General features: G+C 37.7%; 2 protein-coding genes across 2 annotated transcripts; one reads left to right on the top strand and one right to left on the bottom strand.

Moving 5' to 3' along the window:
• The first annotated feature begins 4 nt into the window (after positions 1-4).
• ddx56 (DEAD (Asp-Glu-Ala-Asp) box helicase 56) lies at positions 5-9,822 on the top strand. Its single transcript, XM_067433542.1, has 14 exons — positions 5-127; positions 691-852; positions 945-1,099; positions 1,973-2,143; positions 3,836-3,926; positions 4,003-4,244; positions 4,569-4,712; positions 4,818-4,931; positions 5,717-5,811; positions 6,003-6,073; positions 6,158-6,247; positions 6,320-6,425; positions 6,511-6,602; positions 9,550-9,822. The coding sequence occupies exons 1-14, from the start codon at positions 29-31 to the stop codon at positions 9,631-9,633; spliced, it is 1,716 nt and encodes a 571-aa protein (XP_067289643.1). The 5' UTR covers positions 5-28; the 3' UTR covers positions 9,634-9,822.
• A 2,584-nt stretch (positions 9,823-12,406) lies between these two features.
• ykt6 (YKT6 v-SNARE homolog (S. cerevisiae)) lies at positions 12,407-17,879 on the bottom strand. Its single transcript, XM_067433548.1, has 8 exons — positions 17,614-17,879; positions 16,907-17,028; positions 15,921-16,003; positions 14,591-14,691; positions 14,052-14,156; positions 13,396-13,461; positions 13,194-13,295; positions 12,407-13,104 (listed from the first exon to the last, which is right to left on the bottom strand). The coding sequence occupies exons 2-8, from the start codon at positions 17,008-17,010 to the stop codon at positions 13,069-13,071; spliced, it is 597 nt and encodes a 198-aa protein (XP_067289649.1). The 5' UTR covers positions 17,011-17,028; positions 17,614-17,879; the 3' UTR covers positions 12,407-13,068.
• Positions 17,880-17,915: the final 36 nt, after the last annotated feature.

Below are 17,915 nucleotides of genomic sequence, written 5' to 3'. Positions count from 1 at the left end.
CAGGCGGCGCTGAGGCGCAGCGGGTTCAATGTCTCGCTCGCCTGACTGTGCGCAAACACACGTGTTGAAGATGGAGGAGGATAGACTACACTTTCATGAGATGGGCTTAGATGATCGGCTTTTAAAGGTAAAATATATAGTCGTGCTAATAATATACAGTCTGTCTATCTCGAAATGTCATACGCCAGAATATCAACAGTTTGTTTTCGTGCCGTTTAAATCTGTTTCGACACTATTTTCGCATGCTAACATAAGCACTGTCATTTCTGAAATAAATGCCTTTTTCGTTTTCTTCCTTTGTTTAGTTATGGTTACCATAGTTCCTTCCAAAATACTATAGTTAGTACAATAAAGTTTGATAATATGTACATACAAGCACACACACGTAAATATATAGGGTTGTCAAATCTATTAATCGCATCTAACATAATGCGAGTTTAACAAGTTTGTTTATATATATATATATATATATATATATATATATATATATATATATATATGTTTTGTTTATTATATAATCACAAACTTTTATGTTAGATGCTATTAATCATGATATATGTATACTTTTTTTATTTATTTCAGATGTGACAAATCACAAAACATCTTGGATCCCATTTACACTTATGTTTTTAGTGCTGTCTAGGGGATGTTGATTGAAGATGCATTATTTAGTGCTGTTGTTTTTCTCAGGCTCTGGCTGATTTAGGCTGGTCTCAGCCCACCCTCATCCAGGAGAAAGCCATCCCGCTGGCGCTGGAGGGGAAAGATCTGCTGGCCCGTGCTCGAACCGGATCAGGAAAAACCGCAGCCTATGCGCTCCCACTGATCCAAAGAATCCTCACGTCCAAACAGGTGATGTGTGGCTTTTATTCGTTTATACTAAGTTGGGCCTCGATGACAGAAATATGTAACAGAAAATGTTTTGTTGTTGATGCTGTGAGCAGACTGTACGTGAGCAGGCCATTAGAGCTCTAGTCCTGGTCCCGACCAAAGAACTGGGCCAGCAGGTCCAGACCATGATCCGACAGCTCACTGCGTTCTGCGGCAGGGACGTGCGAGTGGCCGACATCTCTGGGAAAGCGGATCTATCGGCACAGAAGTCAGTACTACAGCAGATCAAGGGCTGCTCACACCGGACTGAGCCTATCTGTATTAGGAACCACATTTATTATAAGATTTGATGATATATTTCTTGAACTGGATGTATTAGTTCAGAAATGACTGAAATTACTTAATTTCTGGGAGATTTGAAATGTTGAATGCAAGAAGAAAAATTCAAGCTCAGTGTTTTGTATATACTGTTGTAGTATCTATTGATGACATTTTAAATTAGTATTTATTTAATATTTTTTTATTTTAGTAACTTTGTTTTGTACTAACATTGCATTTGGTATTACTATTTAGGTTTATTACTTTGTGCTTAAGTTTATATTATGTAATATTTATGTTATCTCATTTAAGCTTTATTTTAATTATATTTTTAATAGTTTTGCAGCTCCTCTCTTCCCAGTCTGTCAGTAATGCTCTCTTTAGTTCCTGACTATATGAAGCCCCTCCTTCTGAAAAGCACACTGTGCTCTGATTGGTCGACTGGAGCATTATGTTGAGATTGGTTAAGCGCTTCCAGTGTGTTTGGGAAATGTCCCGCCCCTTACCATAACCACCAGTTTGAATACACTACTAACTAACTCAACAGGCCCCACCCCTTTATTCTGCACTTAAATTATTTAAATGAGGATATAAAGAAAGCTCAAGACTACAATGGAGACGTTTCATCCTCAAACAGCAACATTAAACCCTAAAGAAAGATTCATTTGATTTGTAATAAGCATAATAGGACCACTTTAACAATAATAACCGTGTTCATCATCAAGTTCATTCAGGAATAGGTTTCATCTCATTGAGTTTCATTCTAAGTGCAATTAAATATTATTGATTCGAAGAAACATTTACAATTCTTTGTCTTTCACAGGCCTATTTTAATGGAGAAGCCGGATATTGTGGTCAGCACGCCGTCCCGTGTTCAGGCTTACATTAACGCCCAGAACCTGCAGCTGCACTCTTCATTAGAGATGCTGGTCATCGACGAGGCTGATCTTCTCTTCTCGTTTGGGTTTGAAGCAGACCTTAAAAGCCTGTTGTGGTATGTGTTTGATTAAAACAGATCGGCCCTGTTTACACTTGGTATTAAGAAGCGTTTTGGCGATCGGATCACATGTGTACGACACTAAATACAGGTGTAAACGGGTCTAAAACGCTTTGAGCTTCTCCACTTTCAACCACTTCCAGAGGTAGTGGAAAATGCATGTCAAACAGCCCCCAAAGATCATCTAACTCTCTGCCTACTGACCTGACGCTTAAACATTATAAGAACCGTGCTAGCCAGACGGGATTTAAACTTTGTTGGCTGGAGACCCAAGTTTGGTTTATATATGAAAGGGCTGCACGATAAACTGTAGTAAAACTGCACGCGATTTGGCAAAGGCTGCAATTATTGCATGCACTGCTCCATCTGCAAGCGGGCGCTTTCTTGCAAGGTACTGTAAATATGTGCCGCAAACGTCATTCATAGAAATCCCTGAATATCATACTATCGGTAAGCTAAATAAACCAATTAAAACACTGTGATTAAACATGACTAAATGCTTCTCATGTTTGGAAAGATGTGTTGCTTTTTCAAATTTCGGATTATTACGTCTACCAGAGAGGAGTGTTGTGTCATATGTAAGTTATGTTCATATGTAAATTGTGTTATTTTGTCCATTCGATTGTGAGATCTGAAAAAGCCCATACATTTACCAGCCCATAGACCCTCTCCTTGAAGAAATCAGGACAGAAGTGGTTGAAAGAGACGGATTAAAACACCAAGTGTAAACGGGAATGTGTCTCCCTTATCTACTCGTGATCTGATCGACCAAAATTAACAAGATTTTGTTAAATTTAACAAGATTCAGAATAGAACAGGAATGAAAAATGTAAGTATAAAGTAAACAAATTATAGCAACATTCATTATAAACATTTATTATAAATGATCATAACAAATGTATTTAAAGTGAAACTGAAACTACCGATATGTGGGAAATGTGCTATTCAGGTGAACTGATGAAATCGGCATGAATACAAATGTACGTTTTGCATGCCTGATTGTAACTGCATTATATACGTCTCAACCATAGACTGTAAAAAAATATGGACGTAGTGTCCGTGTCCGTCACCCATAGGATTCCGATAAGCCGCTCTGAAGCTTAAAGTATGGGCAAGCTGGGCGTCGCCATCTTGTGAGCGAGTCATCACGAGTCACTCCCGGATAACAGAAAATGGGCAAAAAGGCGGGACGTGGGCGTGGCTTAAGTGACGCAATGACTATAGACGGCGGATAAATGGCTATCCACTTGTCACTCAAAGTAACCACACCCTTAATTATGCAGAACTTTAAGGCTTTATATAACATAAACAAATGAGATATAACCCCCCTCACAGTTGTCATGAAGGGCAAAATTAGCCGTACAGGCCAAAACCACAATTTTTACCAGGCTGTAAACATGTTTTTTTCTGCTGTAAATTTGGGAATTTTAACATGGGGCTCAATGAGATTCTGCTCGCTTCTGGAGCCTGACTCTAGTGGCCAGTCGAGGAATTGCAGTTTAGATTACTTCAGTATTGGCTTCAAGAGAGAACGCGGGAGGTTGCCGCTTGTTCGCAACCTGTATTTCAATCAAATGTTAAATAAAACATCTATTCTAGATAAAACAGTACATGCAGCAACTGTACAGCCAAACACAATTGACTTTTTTAAGGTACAACATCTAGTATTTTGTCTCTTCACCTCTGCAGTCACTTACCCAAGATCTACCAGGCGTTCCTCATGTCGGCCACGCTGAATGATGACGTTCAGGCCCTGAAAGAGCTCGTCCTCCACAATCCAGTGAGTGAGAAGCAGAGAAGCGTTAGCGGCGTGTGTGTTCTGGCTGGATCTGATGGTTTTCCTCCACCTGCTGTAGGTGACGCTGAAGCTCCAGGGTTCCCAGCTGCCCGACAGCTCTCAGCTCCAGCAGTACAGCGTCAGATGTGAGGAAGAGGATAAGTTCCTGCTCATCTACACACTCCTAAAGCTCGGGCTGGTCCGAGGGAAGTCGCTCATCTTCGTCGGCGATGTGGAGCGCTGTTACCGGCTCAAACTGTTTTTGGAGCAGTTCAGCATCCCTGCTTGTGTCCTGAACTCTGAACTGCCGGTTCACTCCAGGTAGGACGTGAAGAGACTTGAGATAGAAGTTGTTTATTTTCTATCATGCAGGCGTTAATTTACTGAAGGTAATCAATTGTTTCACATTCAGTGTGAAAGAGCCTTCATATTATGAACAATACATCAGTCATTATTCTGAAGAAAATGATTTATTTATTTTTATTTCATAATAATTCTTTCTGATGTAACCAATGCCATGAGGTTGGATATAAATAATATTAACCAGTAATATTATTATGTTGTGAAAATAGTTTAACTGAAATACGTCACATTGCAGATGCTGTCTTCATGTTATAGTCAGTGTTTATTTGGGTGTTTTTTCAGGTGTCACATTATCGCTCAGTTTAATCAAGGCTTCTACAATTACATCATCGCCACAGATGAACAAGGACTTGAGAATCTCGCTGGAAGTTCCCAGAAAACGCCGGAGAAAGGAAAGAAGAAAAAGAACTCTGGGAAAAGTGGAAAGTATGAGTTCCCTGCAAAGAAAACATTTGAAATATGAAAATGGTTGGTGTGTCGAAATGGTTTTAGTTTTAAACATTTATACTGACTTCTGTTTTGACCTCCCAGAGGCAAAGATAAGGAATATGGCGTTTCCAGAGGGATTGACTTTCACAACGTGTCTAATGTGATCAACTTTGATTTTCCCACTTCAGTTGAGTCCTACATTCACCGCGTCGGCAGGTACACTGATCTGATAACTTTATTCAAATTAACGAAACTATTTTATTTTATTGTTTTAATTTTAGTTAACTATAATACTGATATTGTTATATATTTTCAGTTTTAGTCATTTTATGTCGTTTGTATGGTCTTTGTTGTTTTTAAATTCTATTTAGCATGAATTTATATTTCCGTTTTAGACATTTTAGTACTTCAACATAAACTATGCTTTTTTCACATTTTTGTTAACAATAATAATCCTGAATAATTTTTATATTAATATTCAGTTTTAATACATTTATGTGCTTTTGTCATTTTTAAAGTGTTTACTATTTTTATTATTTTGAGCATTCATTTATATTTATTTCCACTTTAGAGTGTAAATAGAAACTTATTTAATTTAATTAAGTTGCAATTTAAAATTTCAATTTAAGATTTTTAGTTTTTCATCTAATATTTATATATTAATTTATTTCAGCTTTATTTAAATTGACAACAGTTATTTTAATCATTTTTAATTTAGTTTTGGTTAACAATAATACTGTTTTACTTCTTTTTGTATCTTAAGTATTAGTAATTGTATGCACATTTGTAATTTTTATATCTATTTTTTATTGTTTAGCATTCATTTTTAGTATTTATATACAATTTTTGTACTTCAACAAACTTATTTTAGTTGCTAATTTTTTTCGTTTAAGTATTTTGTTTATATTAGTTTTAAGTCTAATTTATATTAAATTTTATTTTAGCTATATTTTACAATACAATAATACGAATGAATCCTGATTTTCCCTGCTTCCCTTTAGAACGGCTCGTGCGGATAATCCCGGCTCTGCGCTGTCCTTCATATCTCATACAGAACTCCCGATTCTCACAGAGGTTGAAAACGCTCTTTCTGGAGGTAAAGGTCACAGGCGTCAGAGGATATTTCATTTAAAATGGTCACGGAAAACTAAATTATGCTTGCTTTTGCTGCTAAAAACTAACATTATTATAAATAAAATGCTTTTTTTATGCAAAAGTTGTGGCTTTGAAAAAAAAGAACACTTGCATGTTTTTTCATCAGCAAATGTCTTCCTCCTCTGTTGTCAGACACAGAGTGTGTTCTGAAGCCTTACGGGTTCAAAATGGAGGAAATTGAAGGATTCAGATACAGATGTCGGGTATGTTTGTGTCCTCTTATAGTACTGAAGCTGTATTTGTGGTTTGGTTCACCTGAAGTCTCTTGCATGCTATAATTTACCCAGGATGCCATGAGATCGGTCACAAAGCAGGCGGTGAAGGAGGCCAGGCTGAAGGAGATCAAACAGGAGCTGCTCAATTCAGAGAAACTCAAGGTTTGTGCTGTTTAAACACAGCTCGCCTCTAATATCGATTGACTGTAGTAACTCATTTGCTTTATCTGACAGACATACTTTGAAGACAATCCTAGAGACCTGCAGCTGCTCCGACACGACAAAGACCTTCATCCGGCCGTCATCAAACCTCACATGAAGAACGTGCCAGATTACCTGAGTAAGGAGTGATCGTTTTTTGATTGATCTATATATTGGACACACAGACAAATGGATCTCAGACATGTCTTTCATTTCCGTTTCAGTCCCAGCTGCACTGAAAAGTCTGGTCAATCCTCTGCACCAACGGAAGAGAAGGAAGTTTAAAACGGGTGGAGTGATGCTGAGCAGCTTCAAGGTGAGAATACAAATCGTTCATTAACACTTTAAAAACTCTACATACATATACATATTAACTACATACTGATATAATTAGGGATTTAATTCATTAGTCGACTAGTCGTAGGTTTATAATATTAATTTAATTTCTTAAATATATACTGGTGGACTCAGAAAATGGTTTGAGTTTCAGAGCTGAGAAAGAATATTATGTGTAACATTGCTAACATTGTTCTCCATTACAGAGAAATACTTTACCATAATAGTCAGCCTTTAAAATGTAAATTAAATAAAACTTGCTGCAGAGCACTTGCAAATGTAATGATTATGAGTGTGTTGGAAATAGGCCTGTCATGATAACACATTTTGCTGGACGATAAATTGGCCAAGAAATTATTGCGATAAACGATAATGTTGTTCTGAGACCATTTTCATCTAAAATAATGCTAATGGAAAAATAAGCATTTACACCATTTCATAGTTTAATAAACTTGTTTCTAAAGACTATTTAACACTGAAAACGAAAACCATTTTAAATATCCACAATAAATGAACAAAACAACCAAAAACAATAAAAGCATTGGACTCTCAGTCTGTTAACAAAACTAAAAATGCACTTGAATAAATACCAAAAACAATAAATAAAATGGATGATTGTGTTTTAGGTGCATATTAGGGGCGGCACAGTTCACAAAACCCACGGTTCGGTTCGTATCACGGTTTACTTCAGGTTTACTTCACGGAAATTTACTTCAGTATATGATTTATAGCTTAATTATACACAATTTAGTATACAGTATTTAAAAAAATTATATCACGTAATAATGCACAAACTGAACTTGATTTGACCATCTCTGAGGAAAGCTAGGTGTCATTTTGATACAGCACGAGAGAAGACATTGATGGCATGCTTTTCATTTATTTGGCAAAAAAAGGAGAATGTTTATTACTATCTCTACAGAAACTTATGTGCCTTTTTAGTACACAAAGATTAAACTGAAGAATTGACTTGCATTTATTGCCAACGTCAGTGTAGCTTTAAAGGGGTAGTTCACCCAAAAATGAAATTGATGTCATTAACTCCTCACCCTAATGTCGTTCCACACCCGTAAGACCTCCGTTCATCTTCACACACAGTTTAAGATATTTTATATTTTAGTCCCAGAGCATATGCAGTGTATGCCCACTTTACTGTCCATGTCCAGAAAGGGAATAAAAACATCATCAAAGTAGTCCATATGAGACATCAGTGGGTTAATTAGAGTCTCTTGAAGCATCGAAAATACATTTTGGTCCAAAAATAACAAAAACTACGACTTTATTCAGCATTGTCTTCTCTTCCGTGTTCCTCCAAAAAGATTCAACGGTTCATGAATCAGTGAATCGATCAATGATTCAGATCACCAATGTCACGTGATTTCAGCCTTTTGACGCGATCCGAACTGCTGAAATCATGGGACATTGTCGTAGTTTTTTAAAGGGGGGGTGAAATGCTGTTTCATGCATACTGATCTTTTTACACTGTTAAAGACATGGAATCCCATACTAAACATGGACAAAGTTTCAAAAGTTAAGGTGGACGTTTGATGGGAGTATTTCTTTGTCAAAAATACTACTTCCGGTTAGTCATAAGTTTCGGCAAGTTTTTTGAGATCATGCGTCCCCTTTGACGTTAATGGGGGCGGAATTTCCTTGTATGGGCCGTACGGACAATTCTACCGGAAGAGCGTGAGAGAGAGAGAGGGAGAGAGCGAAAGCAACAGGCTATGCCCATCAAAGCGCTGGCTCGTAGGCTGCGCTGCACAGGTAATGTGCACAATTAACAATGACATCAAAAAGTGCGTTTTTGGTTGCCAGACCAAGACAGTCCTGCACAGATTCTCCAAAAACCCCGCGTTAAGGCAACAGTGGATGGAATTTGCTTTTCCGGATCAGCAACTGAGTTGCGCGAATGTTTATATCTGTTCGCTGCATTTCGGTGCCGACTGTTTCATAAACAAGGCCCAGCATGACGCCGGATTTTCCAATCGCCTAATGCTGAAGGATGGAGCAGTCCCAACGATAAAGGTCCCAACGTTAGAACCGCGGGCGGTGAGTTAGACTGCTTCAAATGTCTGTGTCTATGCTCATCAAGTAGCCCAAACATGATCACGTATAGTTACTATATATATTACTATATATAGAAATTGATCAATGGAGCATGCGATGTGTAGTGCGTGTACATTTGTTTAGCTGGCCACTATATGTGTAACTTTATGTTTGTGTATTGTAAAAGCACTCCAAACAACAATACACAAAGAGTGGGGAAATATGTTGAACTAAATAAGCGCGCTTCTTCATTCAAATGTGCTACTATTCCGTGTTGTCTTCACAAACCACGCGTAAACACACACACACACACACACACACACGTGCAAAACTGCACTTCCCACATGTACACCTTCAAAGACAAAAATACGACGATATAATTCAAGTATAAATATGTAAATAACACAAGCCGCTAAGCATATTATATAGTTAGTGTATAACTTGTACCACATAGAGACGTCCTGCTCTAGTTGTTTTTGCTGCTGCTCCTGTTCAACTGCAGCCTCTGGGTCTGATTCCGGATCATAGATGTATGGCTGTATCTGATTAAAAGCCATATTTTTAGTTTGAATAAAGTTTTTCCCGCTGTTAGGGATGACAGCATTACGACGCACTCAACACGGCGGCGCACACGTCACTATTTAGCTCCGCTCACACAATACGCCCCCACCCGCTCGGCTTTTTTCGGAAAGACTCGGAACAGCGCATCTTTCTTATATAATTATTAAAAAAATAAAGACTTTTCGGAGATATGCAGGATGCAATGCTACTCTATAGGTACTCAAGATTGACATGACACTGACTGAAACTGAGTGTTTCACCCCCCCTTTAATATTTTTTTTATAATCAATACTTTTCTACTTTTGTTGCATTTGCAGAGGCATTCTAGAGGAAAAAATCCACTAAAGAGTTTTCGCTACACAAGGAAGAAGCGTGGAGAAAAGAAAGATGGGAAAAGCTAACCGCTTCAGAGACTCTGGGATTGGATTGGGATGTTAAAGAATCGTCTGGACACTTTGTAAACATGCAGTGAACTGTGACTATCAATCTGTCTCGCTGCATGTTTTGAATTTTGAAAATGTAATATTGTGTTTCATTAATACTAACACTCTACTTCATAAAGTGCCTCATGTTCTGATTTTGATTATAAAGGTTTCAGAGCTTAATTTAGAAAACCTTCAAATTGCACAAGTAAAGAATGCATCAACAATTTTATAAAAATAAAAAAAATTAACATTTAATTCTTATAAGAATTCAGGGACAAAATGTCATTAAAATAATATTTTGACGTCCTCAAAATAAGCGTAATATTTTTTTTCTTTTGATTTTGGGATTTTTATGTTCTTTGTTTGTCAGCTAATATAGACCGTTGACAAATGCTTTTATATCTTTATAAAATGGACAATCAGATTCTGCAGTAATTTAATGTCCACATCAACTGCTCGTTTGATCACAAGAACACAACAGACTAGTTATGGTGCAGGTTACTGGTTAAGAACTGATGAAAGGCATGTTTTATTAATGCCAAATATTTATTAGTCAACATGTTACTACAATTATGAATATGTGAAGGGGAACCGTTACTTTAAACATCACTACACACTCAGGTTCTTCTAAAATGAGCCAGCAATGATTTGGCAATTACCAGAAAAAGGCACCTCAAAAGGTCTTGCACTATTTTACCAATTGGTTAGTTAGTTAGTGGTACACGTGAAGTGTAACTTGTACATTGCTGAGGGCAGATATAAGCACACACTCATTTAGATGTGAATATAACACTGTCATGTTTCTTGTGCTGAAACACCTCAACCATTCAAAAGCAAACACAGAACAAATGTCTACATTGACACGACACACCATGAGGTAAGAGATTTCAATCCACCTCTACTGACGTATAAAAAACCACAATAGTAGTGTTTGATCATGTCATAGTGATGAGTTTAAGGGTGTGTAGATTCTCCAGTTCATACAAAACTTTGCTCTAGTGCCAGCTGGTACAGCATATATATATATATATATATATATATATATATATATATATATATATATATATATATATATATATATATATATATATATATATATATATATATATATCTACTGAAGTCACAATTAGGTTATATCTCACCACAAACAGAAAATTCTGTTTTGCTTTTAAAAAAGGGTACTTTTTTAAAAACATTATTCTATAACAATTAAGCATGTTTCACCCCCAAATTCTCATTATTATCTTATTTTTTTTAACTTGTAATTTAAATTAGCATAAAGGCAGTACACAAAACAGTAAAAAAATGTACCTTATGATAATGAAAATTAAGGGAAATTTGTGCTTAATTGTCAATATTAAAAAATATTGGTCTAAAATGTAAAAAATAAATAAACTGCAATGATTTTGTCTTCTGATTTTGTGGTGAAATAAAACTTAGGATCAGTTGCATAAACTTAGCCACTTTATTAAGACTAGTTGTCTCAAATGACCATGAACTTGTACACTATGTACTTAACAGTGTAGTGAATTTTATAAGGAAGTGTCCAACACTTTGTTTTTGTGGTTAATTAAGTGCATCATCCGGGTATTTAAAGTGGACTTTTTAGACAAACCACTCGCTCTTAACAGCATAGAATAGTTCATAAATGCACAAGTTAGGACGCATCTGGTGTCTTAAAGGGATAGTTCATCCAAAAATGAAAATTAGCCCATGATTTACTTACCCTCAAGCCATCTTAGGTGTACATTCTTCTTTCAGACGAATACAATTGGAGATATATTTAAAAATGTCCTGGCTCTTCCAAACTTTATAATGGGTGGCCAAAATTTTAAGCGTAAAAAGTAATACGAAAAAAGCGTTACTGGCGTTACAATGACGTCAGATGTAATATAAATGTTGTGAACTGCAAGAGGCGTTACACTTTCTCCATAAGTTGAATATGGGAAGTGATCTGTCGGAAACTAGATATTTTACTATACTATGTATATTTTTCTTACACGCATCCGTTTATAATGGATGGATGAATGCATTTTTTTGAGCTGCCATTATAAAGCTTGGATTAGCCAGGAATTATTTTCATATAACTTCAATTGTATTCATCTGAAAGAAGAACGTCGTATATACATCTAGGATGGATAGAGGGTGAGCAAATTATGTTAAAAAATTTATTTTTGGGTGAACTATCCCTTTAAGAACTAGTTTGAACCAAGTAACAGTTAATCAATGGGTACCAATCAGTCTTACTTTTAATTATTTGACCAATCCTATCATTTAATGATCTGACTTTAAAACGATAGGAGCAGTGTTGATGAAAATTTTTTAAATACGAAGCAGTTTATGCAACTGGCCACTGGACATGTTGACCCAGATAATGCCAGGTTTACCCAACACTTTTGTGCATGTATATTTAAGCTTTACAACAAGAAAAAAGCACATTAACTATAAAACAGAAGCCTTCAGTCTGTTAGCAGCAAAGCATCATTAGATTGGATACAGCATTTGAGAGGTCCATGTGACCAAACACAATCACTAACAGCACAGATTTACACTCACAACCGCGTTTACCGTCGCACGAGGATCAAGGGGGCTGATTTCACAGTAAACCACACTTTAAGGCTTTATTATTACTCTCAAATATCACAATACATGCTGGTTTATTTAAAATCAAATGAAAATATTGCAGGAATGTTTCATATGTGCAGTGACATTATTGAAAACCAAATTGCAATAAGCAGGCACCCAAAGCCAGTATGATTCAGTTATTTATTTACATTTTCAAGAGAGAAAAAGGTATTAGAATTGTACACAAACAGACTTTGAAACAATTTGGTCAGTCACTCATGGGGTGCACAATATGGAGGATTGAGAATCCAAACACATCAATATTTAACACATAGTTTACTGTTGTCACATTTAAAAAAGAATTCACGCTACATCTTCACTCTACAAGGCGCTTCAAAACTGCCAAAGCCGAATAATGGGTCTAAATATAGAGATTGCAGCATTTTCACTCACGTTCTCCATTGATAAGGCTAAATGAACAGTCTTGATAAACACACTTGTGTCTAAAAGTAAGGCACAGCGGGGACGTTTGACTGGAGCCCCTCTATGCTTTTATCCATATCCGTTTTGAGCTTGTGCCAGACCCTGAGGAACCGCCAAGGAACGCTGAAGAAAACCAAGTTCTCACACGACATGAAAACCGATGGCAGAGTAAGTGTGGTGCATCATGGGAAATCAGCCCCCTCTGAGCCTGTACCGTTGGATCGTTTCTCTCATGTATTCGCTATGACTGCTGCATGATCAAAGCACCAGCCCACACCAGGACAGAGAGAAAGAGAGGGGAAAACATAGAAAATCAGAGAGAAGTGGCCGAAGAATCCAGTCCAATCAGATACTTCTTCGCGATCACATGACCTCACAACAGGAGTTTTGCTTGCGTGCCTAAAACATAAAAAACAGTGACATCAACGATGTAAATCACATGTCCTCGGGACCTGTCGCTATGTTATATGTGCGTGTAAAGGACTGACCGTTTTATAAAAGGCTTTTGATTGGTTTCCCAGATGCTCAGATTTCTGAACTAAATCATCCAGTTTTTCTCCTCTCTCCAGCAGCGACTCCATCGTGTTGTGCTGGAGAAACACAAATCAAATGCCAATACATTCAAAAAAACATTCAATGAAGGTGAAACAGAGACAGGAAAAAAGCCTTAAAACATCATAATTTGCTCACCAAAATAATTTTGGTTTCATCCAGTTCTGCTTGCACTTTGGTCATAGCGTCTGCCTCACGGGGATTCTGCAGAACAGAAAAAATAAACTCAAAAACTCAATAAAACTGTTAGACGTAATAAAATGTGTTGTGTTTACTACTCAAGTGCCCTTAAAAGGTTAGTTCACCCAAAAAAAATCTGTCATTAATTACTTAACCTCATGTCGTTCGACACCTGTAAGACCTTCGTTCATCTTCTGAACACAAATTAAGATATTTTGTTGAAATCCGATGGTTCAGAAAGGCCTTCATTGACACCAATGTCATTGGCCCATCACTATAACAAGTTCTATTAACTATATAAACTATTCTCGTGGCTTCAAAAAATGATTGTAGAGCCGCTGTAGTGAGATGGGCTTTGTAACGCTGTCTTTAGTGCCTTTATGGGTCTTGAGAGAGGAAATGACATTGGTGTCAATGAAGGCCTTTCTGAGCCATCAGATTTCAACACTAATATCTTCATCTGTGTTCTGAAGATGAGCAGAGGTCTTACGGGTGTCGAACGACATTAAGGTGATTAAAGTGATTAATGACAATGTTCATTTTTGGGTGAACTAACCTTTTAATGGCTTATCTGGTGTGATGCAGTTTCATTATTATTTTCAGGGTTGTTTCACCTGGTATCTAGCCAGATGGCTGTCCAGGGCCGTGTACTGAATGGTCGACGGTGATCCAGAAGGCCAGTCTATACTGTTCACCTGCCTGGAGAACTCATCCAGCACCTACAGACAATTACATTTTTTAATGAACACAATGGTTTTTATTCAGCTGTCTTTATACTAATTATAACTAGATAGTAAAGTTCTTAGACAAGCGAGAACAAAGACAGACACGATCGATAGACCGCCAGACAGCCAGGCAGGCAGGCAGGCAGGCAGGCAGGCAGGCAGGCAGGCAGACAGATAGACAGATAGATAGATAGATAGATAGATAGATAGATAGATAGATAGATAGATAGATAGATAGATAGATAGATAGATAGATAGATACATAGATAGATACATAGATAGATAGATAGATAGATAGATAGATAGATAGATAGATAGATAGATAGATAGATAGATAGATAGATAGATAGATAGATAGATAATTAACTGGCAGGATTTATTTTGCTAATATTATTGATTATGAAAAGCATGAAGTCAACAAGACGCACCTTGTCAAGTAAAGTGAAACAGACTCTGGAGGGATATTCACTGTCTGCGATCACAACACCGCCCAGATTGTCATTCCGCACGTACACGTGACACAAGTACTCTAACAGGGAAAAACACACAAACAATGAATCACTCAATCCATTGCGTTACGAACCGCGCCACAAACCACTGTTGAGACTAGTGTTCTTATCTGTACTGAATGTGTAATTAAAAGTATATTTTTAGGAGCTGTGTTGCCTAAAGGCCTGTTCACACCAAGGATGATAACTTTAAAGATATAGTTCTAAATTTCGTTCTCAATATTAAAGAGTAGCAGAGTCCACACCACAGGCAGCTATTATAAAAACGAGACAGAAACGATAGTTGGAATCACTTTCAGGGCGATTTTATTTTCCAGCTGATGAATGATAAAAACATTGACACTGACAGCCAATCAGAATCCATCATGCTGTAATGAGCTTGAGCGTTTCAAGTGAAAGACAAGCACGTGCTGAAGGCTCGAACATACTCCGCAAGAACAGAGAAAAAAGTTCTCGCTCCCAGGGCTGCGATAACAAAATGACGTCATGTTGTTCTCGCAGCCCTGGTTTGGGAGTTCTCGAAGCTTGTTCTCGTCAACATCGCATGAGCAGTGTCCGAGAACTAATGTGTGATTGGTCAGACATTTAAAGTGGGCGGGGTTAATGCGGAAAGACGCAGATGATCGGCACCTGCTTTTCTCATGAAGTATGGAATGTACTGCCAGAACGAATTTGTTCTTGTTCTTGCCACCTCGAGAAAATGAACAAATGTCTTTGTTCTTGCAGAGTATGTTCCAAGCTTAAGAATAAACAGAGTGATATCATCCACTGGTGTGGACGCTAATATAGTTATCGTTCTTGGTCTAAACGGGTCTTAACATTCTAAGCATATGTAAAGTACCTGCTTATAATTTTAACTGTGTGTGTATTCAATATACGATTTTATGTATATTTAAAATGTATTAAATTGAAACGTCATCCTTACAAATATATTAAAATACATGACATACAAGTTTAAAAGGAAATTACTTTAAGTATATTTTAGTTTAATGGACGTAATTTTGAAATGAAATAGAAAGATGTACTTTAGCCCTACTTGAGTGGGTAAAAATTACATCCAGTTCGCACTCAAGTATATTTTTTCCATAATTTCCTCCTCAGAGGCTCAGCTGATCAGTTTAGTGCTTTAATAACACAGTAAACCTAATAACTAGTCCTTCATCCGGCACAAGCTTCAATTAAACCCAACAGCTGCAATCAGGCCGGGAGGAAACACTTAAGTCTTCATCATGATGATGTTATCTCTGACCTTGCTCTTTGACAGATGCACGACTTCCTAATGCTGAACGCTCAACAATCAGGGCGCTGGTGAATGTCATAAACTCCTGAACACTGGGGGGAAAAAACAGTTTATAGATGCAGTTTGGCCACCCTAAAACGGTTTAGTATACAGTGAAATACACCGATCAGGCATAACATTATGACTAATAGGTAGGTGGCTTATGCAGTTGGTAAATGTTAAAGTAACATCCACATGGATGGAGGACCCAAGGTTTCCCAGCAGAACATTGCCCAAAGCATCACACTGCCTCCGCCGGCTTGCCTTCTTCCCATAGTGCATCCTGGTGCCATGTGTTCCCCAGGTAAGAGACGCACACGCACACGGCCATCCACGTGATGTAAAAGAAAACGTGATTCATCAGACCAGGCCACATTTTTCCATTGCCCCGTGGTCCAGTTCTGATGCTGACATGCCACTGTTGGCACTTTCGGCGGGGTCAGGGGTCAGCTTGGGCACCCTGACTGGTCTGCGGCTATGCCGCCCCATACACAACAAACTAAGATGCACTGTGTATTCTGACACCTTTCTATCAGAACCAGCATTAACTTCTTTTTTTGTCTGTTTGATCGGACCACACGGACCAGCTCCCCACGTGACCCTGTCTCAGTTTCCCCACTGTTCCTTCCTTGGAGCACTTTTGATAGATACTGACCACTGCAGACCGGGAACAGCCCACAAGAGCTGCAGTTTTAGAGATGCTCTGACCCAGTCGTCTAGCCATCACAATTTGTCCCTTGTCAAACTCTCTTAAATCCTTACGCTTGCCCATTTTTCCTGATTCTAACACATCAAATTTGAGGACAAAATGTTCACTTGCTGCCTAATATATCCCACCCACTAACAGGTGCTGTGATGAAGAGATAATTAATCAGTGTTATTCCCTTCACCTGTCAGTGGTCATAATGTTATAACTGATCGGTGTATGTACGAGACATCCTAGATAGATGTTGTACCTGGATCTCTGAAAGAAACTGAATGATGACAGATCGTACGCCGCCTTCAGCAGGTTGGACTTCGTCGAGCCTTTATACAAGATACTCAGACTGTAGAGTTTCATGGTGTTTGTGGGCAGGACCTGCAGGAACACAGCAACATAAATCAAATAAAATCATAAATAATAAAAAATAAACACTGATGATGATTCATTCAGGGTTATTTTTATTTATTGATTATTCAGATTTTATCCCACCGCTTATACCAAGGTCAGAAAACACAAGACAATATAGGAGTCATTTAGCTTAGATCCAAAAAGAGGCATTCCATTAGATTCCTCTGGTTACAGTCAATAAAACAATGATTCATTGGGTTTGAACCTACAACCTTTTAGTTACAAGCACAGACCTTTAGCCACTAACTTACACCACACCCATTTAAAACAGATCAGTGTATGCAGGGCCTTTAGAAAGGATCGATATTCATGGAAACCTCGGATCAGATCACCAGAAGGTTTCTAAAGAGGGCTTTTTACTTTCTATTCATGTTTCATTGTGATTACAGTTCAACAGGCTGATGACTAACAGCTGCTTAGCAGTCGTGCTAGCACTAAGATCCCTCCACGTCTCCAGAATAATCTTTTTTTTAATCTGAATCTCTCTTAAACCGTTTCGATAATGTGTTGTGAGACATTATATATATGTACATAAACAAGTGTCATTCTTACCTGCTCTGTGTGAAACAGCCAATACCGAAGCTAATCCGCTAACAGCTAATCTAAACAGATCAGAATGAGTTTTATTTATTTGTCTAAACTGACAGCGGTGTCTCTGGCGTGCTATTATGGAAATGAAAATATTTGCTATTCGTATTATGAATTATAATATCACTGGAATCCAGGATAGTCCAGGTTTACAGAAGGTATTTAATCAGCTCACAACTATCCGAGGTTTTTTTCCCCCCCTTAGAAACTTGCTAGCTGGCAGAAAGCGGCATTTCAAAATTAAAGCCCCGCATACACACCCATAT

This window comes from Pseudorasbora parva, chromosome 23 (assembly GCF_024679245.1).
Source record: "Pseudorasbora parva isolate DD20220531a chromosome 23, ASM2467924v1, whole genome shotgun sequence".
Classification (NCBI taxonomy): Eukaryota; Metazoa; Chordata; class Actinopteri; order Cypriniformes; family Gobionidae; genus Pseudorasbora; species Pseudorasbora parva.
This window is presented reverse-complemented; position numbering and strand designations above follow the sequence as displayed.

Excerpts from the sequence above, each read along its gene's own strand:
- ykt6 (XM_067433548.1), bottom strand. The coding sequence starts at position 17,010 with ATGAAACTCTACAGTCTGAGTATCTTGTATAAAGGCTCGACGAAGTCC. Across the intron at positions 13,462-14,051 it reads GCCATCTGGCTAGATACCAG|AATCCCCGTGAGGCAGACGC; the intron begins GTGAAACAACCC and ends TCTGTTCTGCAG. Across the intron at positions 13,105-13,193 it reads CAAAAGCCTTTTATAAAACG|GCACGCAAGCAAAACTCCTG; the intron begins GTCAGTCCTTTA and ends TTTATGTTTTAG.
- ddx56 (XM_067433542.1), top strand. The coding sequence starts at position 29 with ATGTCTCGCTCGCCTGACTGTGCGCAAACACACGTGTTGAAGATGGAG. Across the intron at positions 3,927-4,002 it reads AGCTCGTCCTCCACAATCCA|GTGACGCTGAAGCTCCAGGG; the intron begins GTGAGTGAGAAG and ends CACCTGCTGTAG. Across the intron at positions 6,603-9,549 it reads TGATGCTGAGCAGCTTCAAG|AGGCATTCTAGAGGAAAAAA; the intron begins GTGAGAATACAA and ends TTGCATTTGCAG.